The sequence below is a fragment of the Cnephaeus nilssonii genome (genome assembly GCF_951640355.1).
Source record: "Cnephaeus nilssonii genome assembly, chromosome: 17".
NCBI classification, from domain to species: domain Eukaryota; kingdom Metazoa; phylum Chordata; class Mammalia; order Chiroptera; family Vespertilionidae; genus Cnephaeus; species Cnephaeus nilssonii.
This window is the reverse complement of record NC_137088.1, coordinates 25,646,210-25,673,343: the sequence shown is the minus strand read 5'-3', so window position 1 is coordinate 25,673,343 and position 27,134 is coordinate 25,646,210. Positions and strand designations below refer to the sequence as shown.

General features: G+C 46.9%; 2 protein-coding genes across 6 annotated transcripts in view; both read right to left on the bottom strand.

Moving 5' to 3' along the window:
* The window catches only part of NEK11 (NIMA related kinase 11), a 385,217-nt gene that overhangs the window by 189,365 nt on the left and 168,718 nt on the right, over positions 1–27,134 (bottom strand). For 3 of the 4 annotated variants that reach the window (XM_079795662.1, XM_079795661.1, XM_079795660.1), the window contains one exon: positions 21,030–21,979. The exons of the other annotated variant lie outside the window; for it this stretch is intronic. In XM_079795662.1, the coding sequence (XP_079651788.1) occupies positions 21,697–21,979 (283 nt within the window). In that variant the 3' untranslated portion in view covers positions 21,030–21,696. Of the gene's footprint in view, positions 1–21,029; positions 21,980–27,134 lie in introns of those variants that run through there. 4 annotated transcript variants of the gene reach the window in all.
* On the bottom strand, positions 4,696–10,069 carry NUDT16 (nudix hydrolase 16). Of its 2 annotated transcripts, XM_079795572.1 has the most exons (4): positions 9,879–10,069; positions 9,503–9,781; positions 8,547–8,735; positions 4,696–4,745 (listed from the first exon to the last, which is right to left on the bottom strand). In XM_079795572.1, exons 1-3 carry the CDS (start codon positions 10,050–10,052, stop codon positions 8,574–8,576), a joined length of 615 nt encoding a protein of 204 aa, XP_079651698.1. In that variant the 5' UTR covers positions 10,053–10,069; the 3' UTR covers positions 4,696–4,745; positions 8,547–8,573. The 2 variants fall into 2 exon arrangements, with proteins under 2 accessions (XP_079651698.1, XP_079651697.1); XM_079795571.1 differs by lacking the exon at positions 4,696–4,745 and having other exon boundaries at positions 8,441–8,735.

The window sequence follows — 27,134 nt, the reverse complement described above, 5'->3', positions numbered from 1 at the left end:
CTCACTGAATAGCAGCCATGAAATCTGAATAGAACTGACCCTCACCATCCTATTCCTCTTGGCAGTCACCGACTTAGGTCTCCCAGGCCAAAGCCAATCAGCTCATGGCCTTCCTTTCACCACAGGGACCGATCAGGGCTGGTCCAGTCATGGCAAAGCTAAGATTGGCCGGTGTAGCTCAGTGATTGGAGTGTCAGCTCACAACCAGTGGGGTTCCCAGCCCTGGTTGGGGCCCTGTGGGAGGCAGCCAATTGATGTGTGTCTCTCTCTCTGATCTATGTTTCTCTCTCTCTCCCTTCTCTTCCCTTCCCATCCCTTCCCTTCCTTCTTCCCTCCTTCCCTTCCTCACTTCCACTCTCTCTAGGGAGCAATGGAAAAAGTATCCTCAGGTGAAGATTAAAAAAAAAAAGAACTCTTCCCTTGGGTACAAATAAGAGGAACAGGCCTCGATGGAGCCCTCACTATACCTCGTACAGTGCAGTAAGAGCAAAAAACTGTCATTAAGCCTTTGGATCAAATATTCCTGAAATCTACATATTTCTCACATTTCCAGGTATATAAGTTAAAACATGTTTAAATTGGATTTTCTGTTATTTACAACCTCAAACTTCATAAATAATCTATGCCCATCAGAAAAATCAAATTATATTTGACTTCCTTACATTTTATGCCAGGGGCTCGGCCCACAATTCCCTGAAGCAGCATGTACAATAAAGGTAGGTGATCTTACTTAATGATTTCCCTTCACAACTAAGGTAGAGTCCTGAATTTGCAATTTGTTTGTACATGCACACTGCACATTCTTTTTCTCCCAGTTTTGAGGTATAATTAACATATATCACTGTGTAAGTTTAAGGCATGCAACCTGAGGGTCTGCTTGACATATACTGTGAAATGATTATAGCAATAGGTTCAGCTAGCACCATCAGCTCATATGTACCATATGAAGAAAAGAAAGGAAAAAATAGTTCTCCCTGTGAGGAGGACTTTCAGGGGAAGAGCTTCTTTGCATTATTAGAAAGCCAAAGAGGGAACTTTGAGATAATTCATGCAATCACTTCATTCATTTCACAGATTAATTTATTCAAACATTTATCGAGCACATAGTATGTGCCAGGCACTGTGCTAAATACTGGAATATGCAGGGCACCCTTGAGATAGCTACATGAAAAGGGGGAACCAAGCCCCTGCGAGGTTAGGGAAGCTGCCCAAAGTCATACGGCCCCTGGACATTGTAAAAGAGACTTGAATCCAAGTTAATAGGGAAAAACTTGTTGGAAAAGAATTAATATTCAAAATGAGCGTGTACAGGTTTAACTTCCATAAGAGAAAAGACTTTTCAAGAGGCAGCATCCAATCAGCTCACCAGTGTGCTTCATTAGCAACATGCTCCGTCTGGAGAAATAAAGCTGTGTTCCAGTAGAGCCAAAAACAAAAGACTCCTGGCCAGAGGGATGGTGCTGCTGTGGAGGCATGCTCAGGTTGCCATGGCAGCCAGGAGGCGGAGGCCAAAGCTGCCCTACAGGGGTGATGAGCTTTGAAGGACACGTAGGCATTAGAGAGGCGTGGGGCAAATGGACAGACCAGGACTGGACGGCACTTACTGTAATTAATGTTACTAAAAAGAGGACTGGCGTTTTCTCAGCAGTTTCTGACAGTGGGTACCTGACACCCAGGGAGATGTGTCCATTTTCAAACACTGAGCTCCTTTGTCTCCCCAAATTGGAGCCACTTTGACGACCACAGATTCTATTTTGGGAAATGGGATAATGAAGCTAATATTTGAACAGATCTTAAAGCACAAAGTGCTCGAGTCGCTATGCGTGGTTCAAGTGGACACATTATTTTACCTGAAACAATTGTTCCAATCACACACCCAAACGCTGTTTTAACTTTCCCCATAAGCAGCAGATCCGTAATGTTGTGATCCCACCGGTGCCGTCTCAGCTAGGCCGCCTGTGCCACACCGTCAGCCCCATGTCCACCCACCTCACCTGTTTCCATGCAGGGCTGCCCGGCCCTGGTCTCTGCCCGGTGCCCCGGGCACAGATGAGCCAGAGCAGCCAGGACGTTGGCGTTTCTGACTCCTTGTCTCTCAGTCCCTGGAACAGCACAGCTTCTTAAAAGTCACTTATGACTCCAGACACCTCCGGAGTAAAAATAATGAAGTTTCCCCTCCTGCATTTCAGCTACTCTAAGACATTATGGATGGCAGCATGCATTATGATGTTATGTTCCTCTAAGAAAGAAAAATGCTGCCATTAAGTCCTAACACAATGCTTTATCACTTAGAAGTTTGTAAAAAAAAAAATTCTATATATTGAAAAAGGTTTGACTTGTTTAGACATGGGTTTTATCACAGATCACTCCTGTGAACACACGGAAAGGAAACACAAGCAAAACAAATGGGTTTAGATGTCCCGAAAACTTCTGCACAGGGTCCGGCTCTTTTGAGTCATGTTTCAACTTGGAGTCATAGGTGATTGTTTTTTCACAAAACATTAACTTCTGTGCCATCAAGAGCCATGGTGTTGCGACATTTCTTCAGTTCTCTGGGATTCCCTCCAAGCCGCCGACTGGCATTCATCCCCAGAGTTTTCAGCCCTGCGCAGCTAAAGACCCATCAATTGCCAGACCCATCTGATGTTGAGATTTTTAAAATGTGCATCTCAGAAACAAGGGGAAAAATGGTAAGCCAGACCTGATGTTTCTCAGCACATTCCCACTGCTTTAGAACTTACCAGAAAAAAGCGCAGGATCCCGAAATTTCCCTCAGCCCCCCGGGGACCGTCTCCAGATGGCTGTGGTTTGGCTTTTCCTGGCGGCAGGCCCACATCTGGTAGGAGGATGACAGCTTCAGAGCCGGCCCCACAGCAGAACCTGTTGTCAGGGACTAATTTCAATTCTGCCAAACGAACACTTGGATCCCTGGGAAGATCTGGGGATCCCTTTGGGGTCCCCACCTGGAGCTGCGTGCTGAGGGAGGGTGGGCCTGCAACAGGGTTCTTAGGCCCCAAACCCTTTTCTATAACAAACATTTTGAGACTTCTGGAGGCAGGAGGGAATTTCAGAGTGTCTATCCCTGCCATTTATTTCTAAGTTCATTACATATTGTGGTCGCAGAATGTGATAGTACTTCATCATTTCTGAGAGGGTGGTACACGGCTGGAGAAAATTTCCTGAGGCTTTTAAGGCCCAATACATGTTCCCTAGGTCCTTAAAGGCATTTCCTTTGCTTCAAGTTTTTTGATTTGGAGTATGGAAATAAGCGTATGTCTATCTCTTATGGATGTTTTGACTATGTATGTTAATACATGAAAAGAAGTTAGAATAGTGCCTGTCACACAGAAAATACTAAAATGTTGTTTCTATCACTTGGTTAATTTTTGTATCCTAGATTCCATACTTTTACCTAGACATTTTATCTGCCAAGGATTGAGGAAAGTGTCATCCCCCAATATTGTTGATTTCTTCTTACGTTTCCAATAGATTTTTGCCGTATATAATCTGAAATTCATGTGATCCCTGTGGATAATCTCTTGATCAATTCAAGAATTCTTACTTTCACCTAATGCTTCTAGTTTGGCTCTAATTCTGATGCCATTCACTAATTTCTTCACAGATAAAATGTTTCCTTCTTCTCTATTTAAAAAGATTAATTGGTCTGAGTGGGGTAGAGGGCTTGGGGCGAGGGGGATCTGATTTCTGTGCAATAAGCTGACACTCACAGAAAGCATCCCTTCCCACTTGCCCACCGTTGCCCTGGTCTGCGTCCTTGGTTTCTGAAGGTTTCAAGTAACTGGGGAAGGTGACAGCCACTCCTTCCTCAGATGTCTCTGCCTAAAAGCAGCGGCTCTGCTGCAAACTCCATAGCAGAGGGAGGCTGGGGCTCAGACCGCATGGGGCCCCCAAGTGGTGACGCCGCAGCAGCCATTACTCAAGGAAAAAGCTCAGGATTGGGAAGTGAGGACATCTTGCTGACTCTGCAGGAATGTGTGCTTGGCGGGAGGCAGCCTCGGCCACTCACCTTCCCAGGAACAAAATGCGCAACAAGCAGGAGCGAAGGGGGGCGGGCTCTGCAAGCTGAGCCCCAGGTGCTGCCGGTTAGCCCTCTTCACAGGAACCTCAAACCGGTATTTCAGACAACGAAGAGGAGGCCAAGTCCTGGCTGAAAGTCACCGCAGCCGCTAGTGGGGTCAAGGGTTGCCAGGAAAAATGCCATTTTCTCTCTACCCCTGGTGACTGGATTGAACAAGGCGGAGGGAATCCTACACGGGCCACCATGCCGGGTGTCCTTATCCCGCAGCAGGGCGGTGAGGGGCAGGGAGCAGAAACCAGAGGCGGAGCTGCACCCCCCCCCTCCCCCGCCTGCTTCTGGACTGGGGGGCAGGGAGGCAAGTGAAATGGACCAGGCCACAGATGAACACTGAGGACGCTCACTGACATGTGGCCTAGTGCAGTGGTCGGCAAAGTCATTAGTCAACAGAGCCAAATATCAACAGTACAACGATTGAAATTTCTTTTGAGAGCCAAAGTTTTTAAACTTAAACTTCTTCTAACGCCACTTCTTCAAAATAGACTCGCCTAGGCCGTGGTATTTTGAGGAAGAGCCACACTCAAGGGGCCACAGAGCCGCATGTGGCTCGGGAGCCGCAGTTTGCCGACCACGGGCCTAGTGACTGGGAGGGGGGTGTGGGATGACACAGGAGAGTCATGGCCTCACCCTCTCAATAGTCAACACAGACCTGAAAAATAAGAATATTTGGTGTAAATAAACAAGCCATGACAACTGCAGGGGGACAGTGCTGAGATACTCGTACTATAGACACTAGGATGGTGTACGAGGCTGGACCCGTCACATCTCAAAAAGAGCGCCGTGCAGATGTGCCCGGGGGGGGGGGGGGGGGGGATCCCGAGGTGAGGGACCTAACCAGCACTGCTGTCATGGGCCAGCTGCGCCCATCTCCCTGGGCCAGGGTCCTGCCCTCCCCTGCAGAGATGAACTGAAGGCTGTTCATCAATCGCAGGTGGGCAGGGATCCCAGAGGCCCCCAAGTGTCCATTCCCTCCGGGCGGCCTCGCTGAGGGCTTCACCTGGCGCTTACAAAAGGCTCAGGGCTAGGTTAGGAGGAAAAAGGCAGAGTCTTAACTTCTCTGGGTATCTACCTCCTGACCTCTGCATCGGCTCCCCTGCCCCACCTTCAAAGCCGGAGAAGGGTTCCTGGGGCCCACATGGCTCTCTGTTGCCCTTCCAGACCTCTGCTCACCCTGCCTTTCTTCAAAAGCCTGCTCCTCGCAGGTTCCTTCTGTCCATTGTGCCCACTTTCCCCTCCTGGCCGCTGTCACTGGCCTTTTGATCACTCCTCTTGTTCGCAGAGGATGCTGGCTGCGAGTTCACACTCCCTTCTCCAACATCTGTCAGTTTCTTGCTTCATTACCCACCTGGACCTTCACTTTACCTGTGACTGTTCTGCCCTCTTCTGGCTCAACACCTCCCCACCCCACCCCATGTTGGGGTTCTACCTCATCGAGACCACCAATTTGCTACCACCTCTGAAGACACCCCTGTGTTCATGAACCTTGTACCCCACAGCCCATCATTTCTCCTGTAATCCTACTGCCTCTCTCCCTTCCTATACTCTTCTGGAAAAACCCCAAGTCTGCATCAAGTGTCTTCACCCCAGCTGACCACCCATGTGGGGGACAACACCCCTGACACATCTGAGTGCCTCAATTCCTACTCTAAACTGACCGCCTCACAGGTCAGCCCTGCCCTGCCTTTCTACTGTTTCTCTAATTGACTCGCTTTTCAATAGCAAGATGAATGACTACTTCATACCTTCTGAAAACATCTTCCAGCCACATCCAACTGATGGTCTCACTTCATTTCACCGAGAGATTCAACCTCCATTATCTCACCATTAGGTCAGCCCTTCTCATCCTCCACTCGTTCCTGTCCTCTACTTCTTGAGCCCTATTAGGCTAGAGGGCTGTCCCTTTTTCTTGGGCTGTGCGCTTCAGTGACCCCCCCTCCTCCATCCCCACACCATCCCTCTCCACTCTCCACTCTCCACAGTAATTGTTCCATCCACATACACACGCTCTACCTCCCACGGCAAACAGCCCCCTGGCCCCACAGTTCTCGTTATCACACCATTTCTCCGCATCCCTGTAGGACCAACTTCTCACTCTGTCCACTCCCCCACTCTCCATTCACTCAACCAACTCCAGGCTGCCTTCCACTCCCACCCCGTCCTGAAATTGCTCCCATCGAAGTTATCAAAGCTTCACAATACTAATGCCAGTAGACAGTTCTGCCCTCACTTTCCTAAACTCTGACAAGCACTTGGCACAGCCCACTTTCTTAAAGCAGCTTCCTCTCAATTTCTGATCCTCTGTAACGTGTCTTCTCCTCCCCCAAACTCTCAGGGTTGGGCTTCCTGAACCCTCTTCTCTTTTCTCTCCCTGGATGACCTCATCCATCTGACAAATTGCTCTGTCATCTTTATGCAGAAGACCCACAGATTTGTATCACAACATGCCCCAAATGACCTTGATCCTACCCCCTCCAAAAGCTTGCTATCCCCTCAGGTTTCCCTTCATCCACAACTTGAATAACCGAAGACACAAACTGAAAGCCACCTTGAATCCTCTTTCCCCTCACCGCACCCCAACCAGTCCATCAGAGGGCCGGTCAATGCCACCACCGGCTCACTCAAATGCACCCACTTCTCTCCACCTCTACTGCCACCCTGGCCCAGATCACCACCATCTCCCTGTGGACTGCTGTGGCAGCCTCCCACCTCACTTTTTCTATCCCCTTTGAGTCCACTCTGCACACACTAAGCCCCCAACCCTGGCCTCTTGCCTGCCTCTCCAGCTTCATCTCTCCTTGCTCACTATAGTCTAATTACACTGGCCTTTTCCCGTTTCTAGTCCATGCTCTGGTACATTAAAGACGGCTGCACATTCCCTGCCCTCCCAATGGAGAGATGGAGTCTAATTCCCCTACCCTTGTTTTGGGATCATTTGCCAATTCTTCCTCAGGGCCTTCCTCCCTGGAAAACCTTAGAATATTCTTCCCACACTCCTACCTGGCTACTTCCTTCTCACCTTTCAGCTAAAATACTCTTTCAGAGAAGGCCCTTCCAGACCACCTCAAGTAAAAAATATCAAGGTAGGACCTGTATCAATCCATTAATTCCTTAACACTGACAAAAATAATAGGCATCACAATTAAAATTATTAACCTTATTTTTCTCTCTAGAGCAGGGGTTGGCAACCTATGGCCCACAGGCTGGCCACCTCCTTTTAAAAATAGTCTTGCCTGGCCAGCTTGGCTTAGTGGTTGAACGTCGACCTATGAACCAGGTCAGGGCACATACCCGGGTTGCAGGCTCGATCCCCAGTGTGGGTTGTGCAAGAGGCAGCTGATCAATGGTTCTCTCTCATCACTGATGTTTTTCTCTCTCTCCCTCTTCCTTCCTATCTGAAATAAATAAAAAATATACTTTAAAAATAAAAGTTTTTATTGGAGCACAGCCACACACATTTATTTATGTATTGTCCATTACTACTTCTGACATGGCAGAGTTGAACAGTTGCTACAAAGACCATGTGGCCCAACAAAGCCTAAAATATTTACCATTTAGCCCCCGAACGCTTCCCAGCCCCGAGGGAGCAAGTCCGATGGTTCTGTCCCTAGATCTCCAATTCCTCACACACATTGTCGAAGAACAAGAGGGCCAGGAGCCCACTATACACCCTTTACTGGGAGGCTCCTTTTATCAGAGCAGGGCTAGCTCAGGGCTGTGTCAGCTCCCTTCTGATGTCCCCAGAGTCTAACGGGTCCCAAAGATGAAAACCCTGAAGGAGATGCACCAGGACTCAGATGTGTCAAGTTCAAGGTCAGTCCAAGGAGACCAAACCATTTCCTCACACCTTTCTGCTCAGTTTCAGAAGTCAGCAGGGGGTTGGTTAGGACTCTTTAACCTCCTTTCAGGGGTATACTGCTTGGGCCAATTCCCAGGCAAGGGTGCGACCACTTTCAGAGGGAAAAGGGGTCCTCGGCTTCTCTGTCCTCAACAATCGTGGGCTGGGCTAGACCCTGGAGAGCAGCCATGGATGAGCGTGGGAAGAGACCAGGTAGGAGTGTGGTTCAGAAGCTCCTCCTGGGCAAGAGGATGGGATGGTGACAGCTTAGGCCCACACGTGCCACTTCCCAGTTAAACTAAACTTTGGGGGTCAGGGAGGCATCGGCTTGTGTGTGGGCGCAGATTTTACATTCAAATGTCTGGGGGCTGCCAGGCTGTGTGTGTGTGTGTGTGTGTGTGTGTGTGTGTGTGCAATGTACAGGGAGGAGACAGGCTCTGAGATTTGCCAGGGCCCCTGGGATGAGATGCAGCCTTTTGCCTCTGCTGCCATGAGTTGCTGGGGGCCCTATGCTCAGAACATATTGCACGTACTTCTCCTTTTAATCTGTTACCTATCAGGCGCAGACCCAGGAAAAGAAAACACTCCTTACTCCTCCCTCTCACACACACGTACAAAGGTCCTGATCTCAGAGCTGAGGCCTTAAGGCCTGATGACAGAGCCAGATTCTAGCAGTCCCAACTCCTGGAGGGCTTCCAGCAGCTGCTCCCGTGCAGTCCCAATGAAGGTGTTTTCCAGGAAGGCGGGCAGGCCGCTCACACCATCCTGCAGGGTGTACAGGGGCACCCGCACCAGGCCCAGCACCTGTGAAAGGAAAAAGACAGGCGACACTGGGGACCCAGGCAGCTCATCCCAGCCAGTCGTTCTAGATCAGACACCTCACCCCTTATCAGTCCAGCAGAACCAGGCCTAGGGACTCTCATCTCAATAAAGCCTAGTGGGCCTAGCTGTATGCAGACAGGTGACCCAACTCGTGCTATCCAGCTCCAGAATCTTTAGAGGCGGCTGCCTCCGGGATGCCTGCTTGGTCCTACATCAGCAGTTCTCAAGATGTGGCACCCAGACCAGCCCTATCAGCAGCATTTAGGAACTTCTGGGAAATACAAATTCTCAGGTCTTCCCTTCCCTCCTCCACTGAACCAGCAAGTCTGGGGGCGGGGCCAGTAAGTACTGTTTTAATAGGTCTCCCAGATGGTTCTGATAACCGCCAAAGTTTGAGAACCATCTCCATGTACCATTTGCTTCCCTAGCTCCCCTGGCCTAAGTGCCAACGTTTCCCCCGCCAAGTATCAGGCCCCATCTCCTATCCAAGCGAAACAGGGGCCTCGGGGGCAATGCCTGGCCATGAGAAAAGGGGGTGCAGAAGAGAGGCTTGTTTGGGTGCGTTCTAGAAAGTCAGCTGCAGAGGCCTGTAAAGGGGGAGTAACGGAGAAACCTCACGGGGGTGGGGGTAGGTGGGTCAGCCATCCAGACGAAAGCTAACCAAGACTTGAACTCCACCAGGAAACCCAGGGAGAGGCTTTCGGCGGAGGAGGGAGGGCGTGGGATGGGGGTTTCCAGGCTGGCCCCACCTCCAGCCCGTGGTCCTGGGCCAGCGGTGCGCCCCTCTCCACGGCCGTCAGCTGCTCCAGCGTCAGGCGCTTGGCATAGAAGTGGGCCACGACGCGCGGGCCGGACGACTCGGCCGACGCGTACGAGCTGCGGTAGTCGGCGCGCTCCACGCGGAAGGCGGCCACAGCCTGGCCCAGCTCCTCGCTCAGCTCGCGGTTCAGCCCGTCCTCCAGGCTGCTGTCCGGAAAATTCACGAAACCGCCCGGGAAGCCCAAACGCCCATCAAAGCGCATCTGCATCTGCAGGACAGGGAAGCGGGGGTTGACCGGGGCGCCGGAGGCCGGCCTCGGGGCGGGGAGGAGAGCGGGGAAGTGGTCGGGCGCGCCCCCTCCTCACCAGGACCGCATAGCGCAGCGGGATGCGGCGAAAGAGCAGCCCCGGGTCCGGGGCGTAGAGCAGCGCGTGGCACGCGTGCCGCCAGTTAGTCCTCAACTCCAGGGCCTCCTCCAGCTCCATCCTGCGGACCCCCGTCGGGGCCAGACGCTCCACCGTGGACCGACGCTCCCCCATGGCCGGACGCTCCCCCACCGGCGGTTCGGGAGGCCCACGTGGGCAGGCTGGTGGGTCTCAGCCTGGACCAATCCGAGCCTGGGCCCGGCGGTAAGGACCAATCCATGCAGGGCTCAGGCCAGGTGGCAGCCAATCAGGGAGGGGCTTGGGTGAAGTCGTTGGCGGTGGGACACTAGATACTGAAACCTTCCTCTGGATTGGGCCGAGGGGCATCCTGATTGCGCGGCGGGTAAATTGTGTATCTGTAGTATTTCCCCTAGCCTGAGCAGGATTTAATTAGGGACGAATCCTGGGAGCTAGGGGAGCATAAGGAGCAATCTGGGAACTGCATCTGGTTTGGTCTGGATGGAACATGAAGCACGTGGGCTGGGTGAGGGTTAGAAAGGATATGAGGCCCTCAGCTGGCGTGGCTCCGTGGTTGAGGGTTGACCTATGAACCAGGAGGTGCCGGTTTGAATCCTGGTCAGGGCACATGCCCAGTAGCCGGGTGAAGGAGGCAGCCCATCAATGATTCTTAGTTTCTCTCTCCTTCCCTCTCCCCTCCTCTCTGAAATATATCTATATCTATAGATATAGATATAGAGATAGAGATAGAGATAGAGATAGAGATAGATAGATAGATAGATAGATGATAGATAGATAGATATAGATAGATATAGATAGATATAGATAGATATAGATAGATATAGATATAGATAGATATAGATAGATAGATAGATAGATAGATAGAGATAGAGATAGAGATAGAGATATAGATATAGATAGGCGGAGTTGGCCTTCCTGGGGCAATGGCGAGGAGGGTTGGTGTAACTCTCCAAGTTGTGGAATTGTGAGGACTCCTTGGCTGACTGAATGTTGGGAGAGAATTATACTAGGATGAGGTCAGAGTTTATGGTCTGGGTCAGTGGTTGGCAAACTCATTAGTCAACAGAGCCAAATATCAACAGTACAACGATTGAAATTTCTTTTGAGAGCCAAATTTTTTAAACTTAAACTTCTAACGCCACTTCTTCAAAATAGACTCGCCCAGGCCGTGGTATTTTGAGGAAGAGCCACACTCAAGGGGCCAAAGAGCCACATGTGGCTCACAAGCCACAGTTTGCCGACCACGGGTCTGGGTGGATGGTGGTGTCTTTTTTTTATCCTCACCCTAGGATGTTTTTTATTAGAGAGAGAGAGAGAGATCCATTGCCTCCCATACGTGCTCTGACCGTGGATGGAACCAGCAACCTGGGTATGTGCCCTGACCCTTCAGTGTACTGATGGACGCTCTAACCACTTAGAAACACTGGCCAAGGCTAAGGTGGTGTCCTTTTTTTGAGATGGGGATTTAGGAGGGGTAGCCAATGGGAACTGTAGTTCTAGTCAAGAATTGGGAGTGGCAATAGGCAGTGGATAGGACAGATAGGATCCATGAGGTTGCGGTAGGCAGACAAGAGCAGTGCAAGGATGGCGGGCCGGGTACAGAGGTCACCAGAGCAGAAGGTCCCCTAGCATATCCTTGGTTATGCAGTTTAGACCCCTTGACCTTTTCTCCCGCGGCATGTTGCTAGTCATGCAGGTTAGACCCCCTTAGAGGGAGAATAAACAAGAGGACCCGAGAATAGCCCTTAAGCATTAAGTCCTCAGGACAATGAGGTTCTGATCCATATCAAATACATCTACACCTCAGTTGCTTTTCAGCTCCTGGCCCAGAAAAGCAGCAAAAGCAGACAAAGAACGCCATACCTGGCATCAGGACCAGCTGTGATAACTAATGGCTCTGGTGCCACAATCCTCAAAGGACACACCTGGAAAACTGATGAATATTCTAGCGAGATCCACCCCTGGGACTTTCCCTAAAATCCCCATCCTTAAAAGAAGACCCTTAGGAAGGCTTGGGGAGCACCCTAGCACCTTTCCTGGCACAATATACCTTTCTCTTTCTCTTTCTCCTAAACTCCAAGGACCCTCCTTTTGCCTCTGGAATTTGTTTCCTGAATCTATATCTTCTATGGCTCACTTCTACCTTTGTGACTTTCTAAGTAAACTTTCATAGTTTGAGTCTTGGCTCTGAATTTTTTTTTTTTTTAATCCTCACCAGATGATATGTTTTTATTGATTTTAGAGAGAGAGGAAGGGAGAGAAAGAGGAGGGGAAGAGAGGAGAGGAGTGAGAGAGACATCAGTGTGAGAGAGATACATCTACTGGTTGCCTCCGGTTCATACTCGACCCATATATACTCGAACCAGGTATTGAACCCACAAGCTAGATATGTGCTCTGACCGGGAATCAAACCCACAACCTTTTGGTGCATGGACAACACTCCAACCAACTGAGCCACTCGGCTAAGGCACAGTACAATGAATTTTAATGTCTCCCCCTTTGAGGGAAGGTCTGAATTCTTTCTTAGCCAGAACTCAAGTTCTGAGGTTGCTAAACCAAGGTCACTGGTAACATTCTGGTGCTGTTTTCACCTCTGCCAACAAACATTTCCAAGGAAGGGTAAGTAAGGAAAGAGCTGTGGGTGAAACCCTGTGGGCACAGGAAGGAAAGTGAGGAAAGTTTAGAGGTAGAAGAAGTGCTTAAGGCTTTCTAGACTTACCCTTACACACTCTCAGATCACCTAGCAGTGAAGGAAGGTGGGGGGCGACTCGGGACCTGATGCTGAGGGACAAGGATTCAGGACCTCTCACCCCGGCACAGGCCTTCCCCACCTTTTCTGAGGCTTTGCACTCTATGCAGATTACCTCTACATCAATAGTCAATATTTATTATACGGAGGAAAGGATGAGGCAGCTGCTTGAGAGGGCCTGGGCTTAAAGTCACAGCCTGTAAGTGACAGCCCGGGACAGGGGAGAGCCCAAGAAGCCATCCAGACCAGACCTGTCACCTTAGCATCATTTAACTGCCAGACCCCCAGGGGCTTAACTGTTAAATGGAGATACCAACCTATTAGGAATGTTGAGAGGTTTAAAGCATTCAGAACAGTGCCGGCACCAAGTAAAGGTAGCGTCCTTGGGGTTGAGGGTGGGCAGAGTGTTGTCTTACGTTAAAGACCTGTTGGTTGGAAGTCAGCCACAATCATCAGGCCTCAGCACCCCTAGGAGAGAACGAGATGTCCCCGGTAACATCTTTGCTAGCTTATAGTCTTCTGAATAGCCTGGCATTTATAGCATCTACCAACATCAGGCACTGGGTCAAGGTGATGAGACTGTGCCTGACACAACTCATTACCCCATCAGAGTTCTAGAGCACTTGGAAATGGCCCTGGTTAAACATTAGAGTCACCTGGCGAAAGCTCACAAAACCCGCCAGCAGTACTGGATTACAACTCAAGTCTGAAATAAATACCTGCATGTTCATACTGATATGGACAATGCACAAGCAAATCCATGGTGAGAAGAGAAATCTCTCATGCAGAAGAATCTGAAATAATGTACTCCCCCTCAAGGCGGCGGGCCCCAAGTGCCTGCTCCTTACATGTGAGTTGTGAATAGTGATCCCTTCCAAGAGGACAGTAGGCCAACAGGTGTATGTGTTGGGGGAGAAACCTGACAAACATTACTTTAGCCAGGGGATCAAGGTCAACATCAACAGTGGTAAGTCATGCTGGTAGTATGTCCCCTTGATAATATGACGTGATGAGTATGATACTTAATGTCAATGGTCTTCCTCCCAACATGTCATAACCCCCATTGAATCATTAGAAAAGCATTAAACAAACCCCAGCAGAGGGACATTCTACAAAACACCTGACCAGCATGCCTCAAAACTGAAGGCCATCAAACAAGGAAAGTCTGAGAACCTGTCACAACAAAGAGGACCCTAAGGATGCATGACTACAAATGCAACGCAGTATCCAGGATGGGACCCTGGATCAGAAAAGAGCATTAGATAAAAGCTAAGGAAACCTGAATAAAGTATGGACTTTGGTTAACAGTAATGTATCCATATCGGTCCATTATTGTAACAAATATTAATGTAAGATGTTAATGATAGGGGAAACTGGGTGAACTATATGGGAACTCTGTACTTTCTTCAGTTTTTCTGTAAATCTAAAACTTCTAAAAAATAAAGTTTATTTGTAAAAAATTTAGGAGGCTGCAATCAGCAAAATGTAGACTGAAGGAAACTTTACAAGATAAATGGTCTTGTTTCTTCAGTAAGTGAATTACAGGGGAAAATGAGATAGAGGCAGAATCTATACATTAAAAGGGATTGAAAAGACATTATTTTAAGTGATTGGGTTTTATTTGGATCCTAATTTGAAAAAACAAACTTAAGGAGCCCTAGTTAGTTTGGCTCTGTGGCTAGAGTGTTGGCCCACAGACTGAAGGATCCCAGGTTTGATTCCGGTCAAGGGCATGTACTTCAGTTGCAGGCTCGATCCCTGGCCCTGGTCAGGGTGTGTGTGGGAGGCAACCAATGCATGTGAGTCTCTCACATCTTGTTTTTCTTTCTGTCTCTCCCTCTCCCTTCCATTCTCTCTAAAAATCAATGGAAAAATATTCTCAGACGATGATTAACAACAACAACAAAGAAACAAACTTAAGGAAAAATTAAAACAGTGGCAGAAATAAGCAAAACTGACTAGATATTTGATATACAGGAATTATTGATCATTTTTTAAAGTGTGATACTGGTATTGTGACTTTAAAAAGAGTATTTAAAATAAATACTAAAATATAAAGATTTTCTTGCTACTTTAACATCTCGATATGGATTAAATACCTTTATAATTGAGTTTTGTGGTTTAAGTTTTAAGCACATGGAAGAATAAAAATCTTATGATTCAACAAAGGAAAAGATTCTTTATCTTTTAGAGATATGTGCTGAAATATTTATGAATGATATAAAAATAATCCAGTGGGGGGAGTGGGTGAGAGCATAAATAAAATAAGATTGGCCATGAATCGATCATTTTTGAAGGTGAGTGATGGTTTCATAACAAGGGCTTATTACATTATTCTCTTTACTTTTATGTAGTTTGATGTTTTCCATAGTAAAATGTTAAAAAGATCTTCTCTTGAAGTTAAAGGGAAAGGTTATAATTTACATTTGAATAAAGGTTTGCATTTCACAAAACTTTTTTTACAGGCACAATCCCTTTTGGTCCAGGAGAGGGAGAGGGTAGGGTCTAGTCTCACTTTTTAGGCAGAAAGAAGACTGTGACCAACGTCTACCACCTGCCAGGAAATTTCAAATCATTTCACTTAATCCTCCTAAAAACTTCCAGGTCATTCAAATGCAAAGCTAAGTGGGGAGGTAATCACCAGCAAAAAGCTGCCAGTTAGAGCCAGTTGGGGTGTATCCAAAAGGACTTACTGAAAGGGCTGGATACTTACTGGTTTTTAGGCAGTAACATTCCTGAAGTCACCATCGGCAACCTTAAAGGAGGTGGTGTCTATAGAAACCAGCCCTGTTCGTGGTTCTTTGCAGGTCCAGCATCAAAAGCATCCTCTGCTGTGTGGTCTGGAGCTCATTAGGTGGATCTATTTCACAGTCAGGACAGAACTTTTCAGACACTTCCAGCTTCATGCCTGGACCTCTTCACCTGAAAACCCTATCAGCACCTCATTCCAACACACCCAGGAATGAACTTAGTATTTCTCCAGCCCCCTCCCCACCCATCTGCATCTCCTCCTGTTCCCCCAGCTCTGCGCATGGCCCACCATCAGCCCAGGCACCCAAGCTAAAAACCTAGCAGTCCCCACAGACAGTTCCTTCACCCCAATCCAGCCAGTCTTTGCTGCACTCTCAGTGCCCTGACTTCATCAGGTGGTCAGGTCTCCATCTTTTCTCACCTGGACTACACCACTCAGCACCCTCCCTATCCTGCCTACAGTCTCACCCTGCGCTCCACATAGTTGCATGATACAGCTAAAAGCCACTCTTTGTCCAAACTTCAGGGGCTGCCCTTTTCTATAGGATACAGCAGAGCAAACTCAACAACCCAGCTCCCAGCTTTGCCTCCTGTATTAGTCATCTACTGCTGAGACATATTGTAGAATGGAGTGACTTAACAACGGTGGGTCAGAAACTGAGAAATGGTGTGGCCGGATGCTTCTGGCTCAGGGTTTCCTATGAGGTTTTCATCCAGATGTCATCAGGGCTGCAGTCAGAGGAAGGCGTAAAGGCTGGATCCAGAATTTGCTTCCCCCAGGTGGGTCACTCACTGACGTGGCTGGAAGTTGGTGCTGGCTGTTGGCAAAAGCCCCAGATTCACACCAGATGTCTCCATAGGATTGCTTGAGTGTCCGCATGACATTGTGGCCAGCTTCCTGCAGAGTGAAAGACCTGAGAGAAAACAAGGTGGAATCCATGTCTTTTATGGCTTTGTCTCGGTAGTCATACTTCTACAGCATCCTGCTGGTCACACAGGCCACCCCTGATGCAGTGTGAGTGGAATAACACAGCAGGAATACCAGAAGTGAAGATCACTGGGGGCCACCATACCTTCCTCTCAAACTTGACTCACACTTTATGGACCACCAGCACACAAAGAGTTCAGGTTCCCAGACCCCAACGCTGTGTCCTGCGTCTCCCATCTGTGTTCTCCATACTTGCAAGATCTTTTCCTCCTCCTTATTTGCCTGGTGATTTTTTTCACCCAGCTATTACTGAGATATAATTGGAAAAAAAACATTATATATTTTTAAGGTCTACAACATGTTTTGACATACACTATTGTGCAATGATTGTCACAAGCTAATTAACATATCTCTCACCTCACACAGTTAACATTTTGTGTGTGTGTGTGTGGTAAGAACACTTAAGATTTACTTTCTCAGCAAATTTCAAATATATAATACAGTATTATTAACTACTAGAGGCCCGGTGCATGAAATTCGTGCATGGGGGGGGGGGGGTGTCCCTCAGCCCAACCTGAGCCCTCTCCTATCTGGGACCCCTCGGGGGATGTCCGACTGCCAGTTTAGGCCTGATCCCTGTGGGACATCCCTCTCACAATCTGGGACTGCTGGCTCCCAACTGCTTGCCAGCCTGATCACCCCCTAACCACTCCCCTGCCAGCCTGATCGACACCTAACTGCTCCCCTGCTGTCCTGGTCGCCCCTAAGTGCCCTCCCCTGCTGGCCTGATTGCCCCTAACGGCCTCTGCCTTGGCCCCCACCACCATGGCTTTGTCTGGAAGTACATCCAGATGGATGTCTGAAAGATGTCTGGTCTAATTAGCATATTACCCTTTTATTAGTATAGATAGTCACTGTTCTGTACATTAGATCTCCAGAACTCATTCATCCCACATAACTGTAACTTTGTACCCTTTGCCAAACATCTCCCCATTTCCCCTACACTCCCAACCACTGGCAATCAACATTCTTTTCTGTCCTTATGAGTTCAATGTTTAAAGATTCCACATATATGTGAGATCACGCAGTATTTGTCTTCTTCTGTCTCATTTATTTCACTTTGCATAACATCCTCCAAGTTCATCCATGTTGTTACAAATGGCAGGATTTTTTTTTCTTTTTTGAAGGCTAAATAATAATCGGTTGTGTATATATGTCACATTTCCTTTACCCATTCATCTGTGGAGACACTTAGGTCGCTGTCATTGCCTGCTGAATTCTTATCATTCATGAGCCTACACTAATGCTTGGTACAGAATGTGAACTCAGTACATGTTGAGCTAAAATCCAAGTGCGAATTAGACCACGCCTGCAGAAGGGACAGTCTTGGTTGGCTCCGTATTCCTAGGCAGCACTGTCTGAAAACCTGCCAAAAGCCAGGAAAGATGGTTCATGGTTCACCTGAGCCACTTTGACAAAGGGTAGCCATATTTTTTTTCTGAGAAGCCACAGAATCATTTAATTAGAAGTACATTTCCCCTAAAGTAGTAAAAATCAATTCCAAAAAGTATGAAGCCCAAGGATTTGATAAAAGGTGTTAAGAGAAGGAATAGAGAGTGTGACATCTGGAGAAGGAAGGAATATTGGCTAACTTATTGCCATAATAATATGTAGGAAACAACCACAAAACCTGGGGGAGCACACAGCAACGAGCCTTTGCTTTCGGCTCAGGAGCTTCAGGAGTTTGCAGGTCGCCGGAAGCTGCTCGGCCTCATTCCTTGGCTGGGGCAGCTCTGCCCGTAGCTCTCGTCCTCTCCCGTGATTGGCAGATGAGCTGGTGAGGCAGACGCACAAGAGAACGTAACAACTGCACCTGCAGTGTCCTGCTCCTGAGTGGCCCCTCAGCCAAAACAGGTTCCGTGGCCAAATGTGAAGTCTTCATGGGGGCAGGAAGTTACAAGGGAAGAGCAGGGGTCCAGGGAGGGTGAATTGGAACCCAAAATTCTATCTTTCAGAGCAGGAAAAAGCCACAATACTTTGGAAAGAAAACAATTTCTAGCTGTTGAAAGATTGTCAAACGAACCCTACAAATGTACTTTGAAAAATATTCCTGTTGGAGTCAAGCCTTCAATGCTGCATACATGTTCATGGCTCTGGTCCTAATGAATATTTATGGTAGGTTATTTTATAATGTATATGTGTTGGACCAAATTTCTGAATATCCTTCTGAAGTTAGGCAAGAATTGAGTATCCTCAGGGTCTTGGTGATGCCGCCAATTTAGGGGTCACACAGGCGGGTTAAGGGAGTGAAGGTCCTGGAGACATTGTGCAGGGGGCCTGCTGGGCCTCGGAGACCATGCACCACCTCCTCAGCGGCACTCTTCTTGGCCCTCCCAGCTCTTAGCTACCTGTCAGCGATTTTTAATCAAGTGCTAGCTGAAAATGGCTGCAAGTGTGTACTTTTGGGGTGTGTTTGCATGACAGTAGTAGAAACGTAGAAGCCTAAAGAAACCTTCTCAGATGAATCTCCAATGATGGGAGATCAGGCGGCCTGATCATAAAATGAAGGATAATTTCTTCTCTAAAGTGGAGGATATCTTACAGCATTTAAAGCATTTCCCACATTATGGCGAACCCCATTGACAATGTTGTGCAATTCAGCCTATTATATCACTTTACTTGTGCGTTACAGCAATCTTCAGACAGAGGCAGGAAACAAAGACTCGGAGGAAATGACTTGCCCTGGATCACACAGTAAATGGCAAGAGTGGGTCTAGAATCCACATCATCTGGTATTAAGTTCATTTTTTCCCTACAGAGGTTGTGGCAGGTCATTTAAAAACATTCTTTACTGTGTGTCCACCCCTGTCCCTTTCCCCATCCTCTAGCTCTGTCTCCGTCAGTCCCTTTCTTACCACTTACTTCTCTTTGCCTCATTATTCAGTTTTGCTCCTGGCCCCATTCTCCTCTGACACATTAGCTAGCGATCCCATCCTCCTGAAAGAGGAGTTGGGTATGTTTTCCCCTTGAGCAACTGTTTAGTTTGCCAGCCTCCTTTATCCTGAGCCCCCTGTGGTGGCCGGACTCATAATAGACCTAGAGCTTCCGCTCCAGCCTCCTTCCAGATACATTAAATAATTAACTTCCATCACGCTCCTTTGTGTGTCTTATCTCTGCATCACCCAAAATAGCTGGTGGCATTTCCTCTGCATAAATAGAAAGCAGAAAGGTCAATTGGCATTTGTGAAATATATATATTTTTTACAAAGCAGCAAGCTAGCAGGGCCCCTTTACTCCCTCATACCTGTGACTGTTTTGTAACAAGCGCCTTCCTCGTTCCCTAATTCCTCAGCCAGTTTCCACTCATCATCTTGCAGTTGGTTAGTGATTAATACCCACACTGTTGTGTGTGTGTGTGTTACGTGCTATTGAGTTGGCTCCCGCTCCAGGCGACCCTTAAGAATGAGGGATGCCCACAATGCCCAGCCTTGGCAGCCCTGCTCAGCTCCTGTAGACTTTTATGGAGTCAACCCATCTCCTATTTCATCTTCCTCTTCCCACTGTTTTATTTTTTTTCTTAGCATTATTATTTTTTTCCCAAAGAACCCTGCAACCTCATGATGTGCCTGAAGTAGAAAGCTTTGGTTTTGTCATTTTTACCCCCATGACGATTCAGGCTTAGTGTACTCTAGGACCCAGCCGCTTGCTCATCTTTCTGGCGGGCCAGGGTATCCGTAGAGCTCTCCTCCAACCCCAAATTTCAGATAAAGCATTTTTTTCCCTATCAGCCTTCTTCACTGTCCAACTTTCATATCCATACATAGCTGCTGGGAATACTAGGGTGTGGAATGACCTTAGCCTTGGTCTCTAATCCTTGTTCTTGATGATCGTCTCCCTTTCCACCTAAAACCATAAGTTTCCCATGAGAAAAGTGCCCTCCCTGGGCCCGGAAGAGAACATTCTTGCCACTGGAGCCTGGGTATCAATGCCAAGATGGATCTATACAAATAAACCTATCAAAATAACCCTTATCTTCTGTTAGTTTCCCCTATATTTCCTAGTCACTTTCCCACAATTAAGCCCTCTTAGGAGTTCAAATCCCTTTTCTTTTGTCTAGTCACCTCTCCACAAATTTATTGCTCTTTGTCAAAATGGTATATAAGCTCTCAGGTCTAACCACTTTCTTGGGTTTTTCACTTCTTTCCAGAAAGCCCCCTGTGCCATGTGGAAATATTAAATAAGATCTGTATGCCTTTTCTCCTGTGAATCTGTCTTTTGCCAGTTTAATTCGTAGGCCCCAGCCACAGAACTTAGGAGGGTAGAGGAAGTCTTTCCTCCCTTATAACATGTATTTAAACCCAGGGTATTGTTCCCGGAACAATATCTTTAAATGTGTCTATGTCCCCACTTGAAAACTCACATGCATAGTGGTTAAGAGTATGGGTCCTACAATCAAGGATCTGGGGTGCAATCCCAGCTCAGCTTTTCCAAGCAGGTTACCCGACTCCAGCATCCTCAGCTGTAAAATGCAATGATCTCTCTCTCTCTCTCTCTCTCTCTCTCTCTCTCTCTCTCTCTTTCTCTCTCTCTCTCTCTCTATCTCTCTCAAATCCAATAGGTCCTTATAGTAGTAAGCACAGGACTGGTATATAATGGGCTTCCAAAAAACCAAATGTTGCCTGATCTAAGTAATAATTATCATTAGGTAGCTATATTATATCAACAAGATACTTCTAGACAAAGAAAAGCTAAAATAGGTGATTTTATTTTATTTGAATGGAAAATCTACTTATTAAGAATAAGAGTCTTCAGTACTCCATGGGTGAGTCTGGGGAATAAATCATAGGAGTGAAGCACTTTTTGGGTTTTTTACCCAGGTCCCCTCTACCTAGGCACTTCTTGCTTGTTGGCCTATGGAAAGACAAAAGTGGACCCAAAACAGGTCCCCTGAGACAGGCATGTCTGACTCCTGGGCAGCAGCTCAGTGTGTCGGAGGCCAGTGTCCAACAACCCTCAAGGGCAGGCTGGCCACAGTCCCCAGAGACCAGGCAGAGGCACAGAGTCTGGCCTCCAGGTGGAATTGGTAAAGAGCAGAGGGCTCCTCCCAGGCCATGCTCAGGGGGTCCTACCCCAGTGGAAGCCCCGAGGGCACACTTGTGGGAATGCGCTTCAGGAAGCCAAACTAGATCCATATGGGCATCTCAGAGTGTAGCCGGAACAACACTGACTGGCCCAGGACTCCGAGTACAGGCAGACCTGTGTGTCTGCGACTCTGCCCCCCTTTGGCTCAGGAATGAAAAGTAAGGACGGGGGCTCCAGCTGTGTACCCAGCTCCCGCCATAGAGTCCAGCTTAGGTGTCGGATGGATTTGCACAGAAATGTGTCCCCTTGAACTTGCTTGCTTTTGGCAGCTGTTTGTGATGGTTCTGAAGTGTGGGCCCTTCTCCCGTTGTGATCAGCAACTGCTCCTCAAAGTAGAGGAGCTGGTCGACTTCAAAACAGTCGCTGGCACGAGGCACCACTTTCTCTAGAGACGCCCTGACCTCCGCCTCGCAGGCTCTCTGCCGCCGGGCCCTCTTGAGGTAGTGATAGACCTCCTCAAACACTGCTGCTCCCAGCTTCTGCATGGCGGACCTGCCACAGAGCGAGGAAAGAGGAAAGACAAAGAGGAGTTACCCAGGGAGATCGCCTGCAGAAAATGTACTTTCAAATGACTAGTTACACAAATCACATGGTAGCCCTGGGATTTGGGGGAAAAAAAGGGGGGGGGGGGAATAGTATGTGGTTTCTCCAGCTTGAACATTTCACAATATTCAACAAATATTTCCTGAATGTTTGGTATGTTCCGGGGACCCTTTTAGGCTCCGGGACACAGCATAAAACAAGTGAGGCCAACCCCTACCTCCATGGAGCTTATCTTCCAGGGTAGAGACTAAACAGATGAATTTAAAGATATATTCACAACACAAGGGCAGGCGGTGCTGAGTGCACTGGAGAATAAAGCAGGGTGAGGGGTGGAGGAAGGTGAGGGGCAGGGTGATCCTCCCTGAGGAGGTGTCCGCTGAGGCCAGTACTAGAGGGAGACAGATCTGGGAGCTGAAGCTAAAATGTGTCAGAGAAACATGGAGAAGCCAGTGTGGCTGGGGTCGGGAAATGGGGGGAGAAGGACGGTGGGATATAAAAGCAGAGAAATAATAATAATGAGAATAAAATAACGAGAAAGAAACTGTTCTAGGAATTACAGGCACTTTTCTATGCACTTAGCCTTTACAACAGCTGTGTGAGGGCTGCTTGTTTGTTTTTAATCCCTATTTTACAGAAGAAGAAACTGAGGCTCAGGTGATCTGGGCAAGTTCCCAGCAAGGCCAGCGTTCACTCCTCTGTACCTGCCTCCAGTCCCTGTCCATCGGCAGCTGTCAGCTGTCCCCTGTTACAACCATATTGCCCGACCTAGTGCATTTATTCTGCCTCTATTTTCCTCTGCCTCCAGCTAGGGTCACACACTAAAGGTCTACGGCAAAACGTGGCCGTGACATACTTTGTTCGACCAGCATGTTTTCTTTCCTTCTGTTTATTATTATTTTGGAACTTTTTAATGTAAAAGTCCCGAGGCAGGGCCTGCACTCTGCACTCTCCGTGGTTTTACTGCCCTTTGCCCACCTCCTTCCTTCCTTATCAGCTTATACGAGGCTGCTTCTCAGATTTCCCCCACCTGCCTGACTCAAGGGCATGTGAGTGTTATGAATTTGGGTAGACAGTTCAAAATTTATGTGCCAACATTGACCTCCTCAGTCCTCCACTGAACATTTAGCTTTGCCCTGGAACACCGTGTGACTGTCTTCAGAAATACAGCTTTTTCGTTTCGGGAAGTATTTTCTGGTTCCATTTCTAGGAGTGAGATTAATTACATGTGTGCTCACTCTGTGAAAAGTCATGCTTGTACCTGTGATTTTTACACTTTTCTGTATATATGTCGAGCTTGATTAAACGATAAAAAATTGTGTGAAAATGAAATTATGAGGTCAAAAGCTATAAATACTTTTATTACTTTACCTTTGGAAAAAATGGTTCTTTATTCTTCATGTCAATGGATTTGGTGAAAAAATAACAATTAGGCTTTGGATTTTTTTCTTCAGAATTTTTAAAGCATTGCTACTAGACAGTAATGCTGGCAATGTGTCTGACAATAACATTGAAGGCACCAGAGACTCTTTGATACATTTCACAAGCTCTTATTGTGCAGTACAATTCAACCTTGTTATCTCCAGAATGTGTGTGCAGATAAAAAGAAGAATAAGTAATTGATCCTGCTCTAGTTTAGAGACTAGTAATTATAATGCAAGCTATATACATTTTAAACTTTAACATTTTATAGCACTTTAGAGTTTGCAAAAGGCTTTTATGTTCATTATCTCCAATGATCCTTGAGAACCAGGCAATGCATTGAACATTTATCTTAATTTTACAGATAAGTAGGTTGACTTTTAAAAACTCACACAGCTGGTTGGTGATGGAGCTCAAACTCAAACACAGGGGACTGGAGCTTTGGGTGCTGGAGAGACTAACGCCCCAGGGCCCCGCACCGTCCAGCTTGAGTAGGTTTCCCACCTTCTGCCACGAGACTCTGAGAACTGGCTCCAGGATGCCTCCCATTCCTACTCACCTCAGCTACACTACCTTAACTATATGCACAGCACTTCTAACGCTGGTCTTTTTCTTCTATTTCTTGTGTGGATATTTGTGTGTCTCTCCCACTCCCCTGATGAGCATACAACTTCCATGAGGGAGGGACCCGGGGACAAGAACAGCACCAGGCACGCAGAAGGTGCTCGGGAATGAAGGAATGACCCCACACAGCCATCCTGAGAAAAACATGAAGTGCTAGGAAAGTTCACGGCGGGGAAAATCAGAGAATGCCCTCTGGAGGAGGCGGCACCACCGAATTTGGGCCATAACAACTGGAGGGAAGCCAGGCGGCAGCAACAGTGGGAGTTCTGGGAAATCAGTGAGCCAGCCTGGCATGTAAGTAAGACACACGAAGAAGAGGGTGAGAACCATTTGATCGTAACATTAAAGAAACCCTGGAGTTGGACTAGTAATATCAGCCACTGATGATAGAGAAGCCCGCATGTCCCCCAAAACCACAATAACTAAGAGTTTCTGAGCTTCCTCTATGGGCCAGGCTCTCCTTTGGGCTTCTCCTCACATCATCCCGTTAACATCCTCGTAACAACCCAGTGGATAGATGTTGTTACTCCTAATTTGCAGATGAGAAAACTGAGATATAAGAGGGTATTAAATAACTTGCCCAAATCACTATGCTGTATACCTGAAACTAACTTATTATTGAATGTCACCTGTAATTGAAAAAAAAATTTTTAATTAAAAAAGATGTAAGAAAAATTTAAAAAATCATAACTGCCATCATATTGTTTTTCAAAGAAACAATCTGGAAAATAAGCATAAAAAAAGAAGTTGTAAGAGAACAGATCCTAAGATGTCTCATCACAAGGAGAAGTTTTTTTCTTTTCTTTTTATTGTATCTATATGAGGTGATGGGCATTAACTAACCTGCTGTGGTAATCGTTTCACCATATATGTAAATCAAACCATCATGCTGTATACCTCACACTTATACAGTGATATATAGCAAATATTTCCCAATAAAACTGGAAAATAAAAAAATAAAAACCAAATAACTTGCCCATTGCCACATAGTTTTTAAATGGTGAGCTGAGATATGGATTCCAGTAATTCCGCACCAGGACTCACTCCTTTCACCATGAGGGATTCAGAGAGATTGAAGGTGAGTCGGCTCAACCCTTCACTGGCTGTGTGATCTTGGGCCAACTACTTAACCTCTCTGAGCCTTACATTTTCATATTTAAGTAGAGATCACACACACACACACACACACACACACACACACACACACACACACTCCCCATCAGCAGACTACCTGCCACCTATCAGACACTTAATAGCCTCTGTTTTACTATCATGCACATCACTGTCGCATTCTCAGTGGTGAACTGCACAGTTATCCTATTTTGGTTTAACCAGAAGCATCAAGCAATTTTTTAGTTCTATGTCTGGTTAAGAAACTATTTTAAATATTTTTATCTTCTCTGGCTGAATTAGAAAAAAAAATGACACAGGAAGGCCAGCGGCACAGTGGGAGTAAATAAAAAAAAAAGTCATTTCGCAGAAATAATCATGAAAACCTAGTTTAGAAGAAAGCATTAAGCGAACACAGATTATTCTTCAGACACAGTTTAAATATTCTTCAGGCACAGTTTAAAAAAACCTTGAAAGTGATTTTACAGAATATAAGAAATCCCTGCACATCAAATATGTATGAGCCACTGCAGGAATAGAATGGAGCAATGTATTTTCCCTTAATACTGCTGTCTGAACGATCATTTGGTGCTAACAGGCACCAGGAATCTTTATTAAGGATGGAGTCTCTACCCCTTCTCTCCATGCCCTGTATTTCACGTGGCTGCCTGTGCATCTGCTGGGCAAAGACAGAACAGATCTCTCTCCAGATCCGCACTATCCACAGATCTGTACACACACTGCACTGTGGATGCCGGGGCGACATGGGACAGCCCCAGAGGGGACCTGTGACTGGCCCGGTGCTTGCCTCTGCTCTGTCCATGCCGGGCAGCAGAATCTCGAGTGTTACTGTGAAAGCTAACCATTCCTGAAAGGGTTATTTTATTCATGACCTCAGCACCCTTGTTGTTCATGATCAATAAACATAGATAAAGTCACTGATTAAAAACAAAACCCAGCTAGATATGGCTTACAGGACACACACCTAAAACACAGAGCACTGAGTCGTTGAGAGTAAACAAACAAACAAAGATATGCCAGGCAAGTACTAAACAAAAGAAATCTGGGGGTAGATAAATTGACATGAGACAAAATAGACTTTAAGAAAAGAAGTGTTATTAGGACAAAGAATGTCACCAGATAATGAAAACAGTTCAATTCACCAGGAAGAAATAAGAATTCATACCTAGCATGCAACTAATAAAGTACAATCAAAATACATAAAGCACCAGAGGGAGACACGGTCAGATATGCCTCACAATGCAGGATTTCAGTGCTCCTTGCTCCACTGTTGTAGGTCAGTGGTCGACAAACTGCGGCTCACGAGCCACATGCAGCTCTTTGGCCTCTTGGGTGTTCTAACGCCACTTCTTCAAAATAGACTCGCCCAGGCCGAAAACCGACTTCTGCGCATGGGCCACGAAGTTTCAATTGCACTGTACAAAGCACACCCGCACGTGGTATTTTGTGGAAGAGCCACACTTAAGGGGCCAAAGAGCCACATGTGGCTCGCAAGCCGCAGTTTGCCCACCTCTGTTGTAGGTGAACATTTGAAAAATTAGTAGTACTGTAGAAAATCTGAATACACTTACAAAGCTAAACTAAATAGACATATATAGGATCCTCTCCTTCCTTGGTGATTAGAGAATCCACCCTCTCTTGTAACACTTACAAAAACTGACCACAAACCAGATACCAGTTCAATTGTCAACACATTTCAGAGCACAGTACAATTGATAGAAAACTGTAACAAGAATATGGATTAAACATTACCGCGTTTTCAGATTTACTTATTCCAAGTAAATTATGGGTCAATGGAGAAATCAGGCATGCTATAAACAGACTCAAAAGAAGAGTGATAGTGTTCTAGCATTGTAATATCGCAGTGTAAATTTATTCTGACACTCGGGAAACTTGCTGTAAGAATTCTGCAATGAGTATTTTAGGAATC

Excerpts from the sequence above, each read along its gene's own strand:
- NUDT16 (XM_079795572.1), bottom strand. The coding sequence starts at position 10,052 with ATGGGGGAGCGTCGGTCCACGGTGGAGCGTCTGGCCCCGACGGGGGTC. Across the intron at positions 9,782-9,878 it reads CGCTGCGCTATGCGGTCCTG|ATGCAGATGCGCTTTGATGG; the intron begins GTGAGGAGGGGG and ends CCTGTCCTGCAG. Across the intron at positions 8,736-9,502 it reads CCCAGGACCACGGGCTGGAG|GTGCTGGGCCTGGTGCGGGT; the intron begins GTGGGGCCAGCC and ends TTCCTTTCACAG.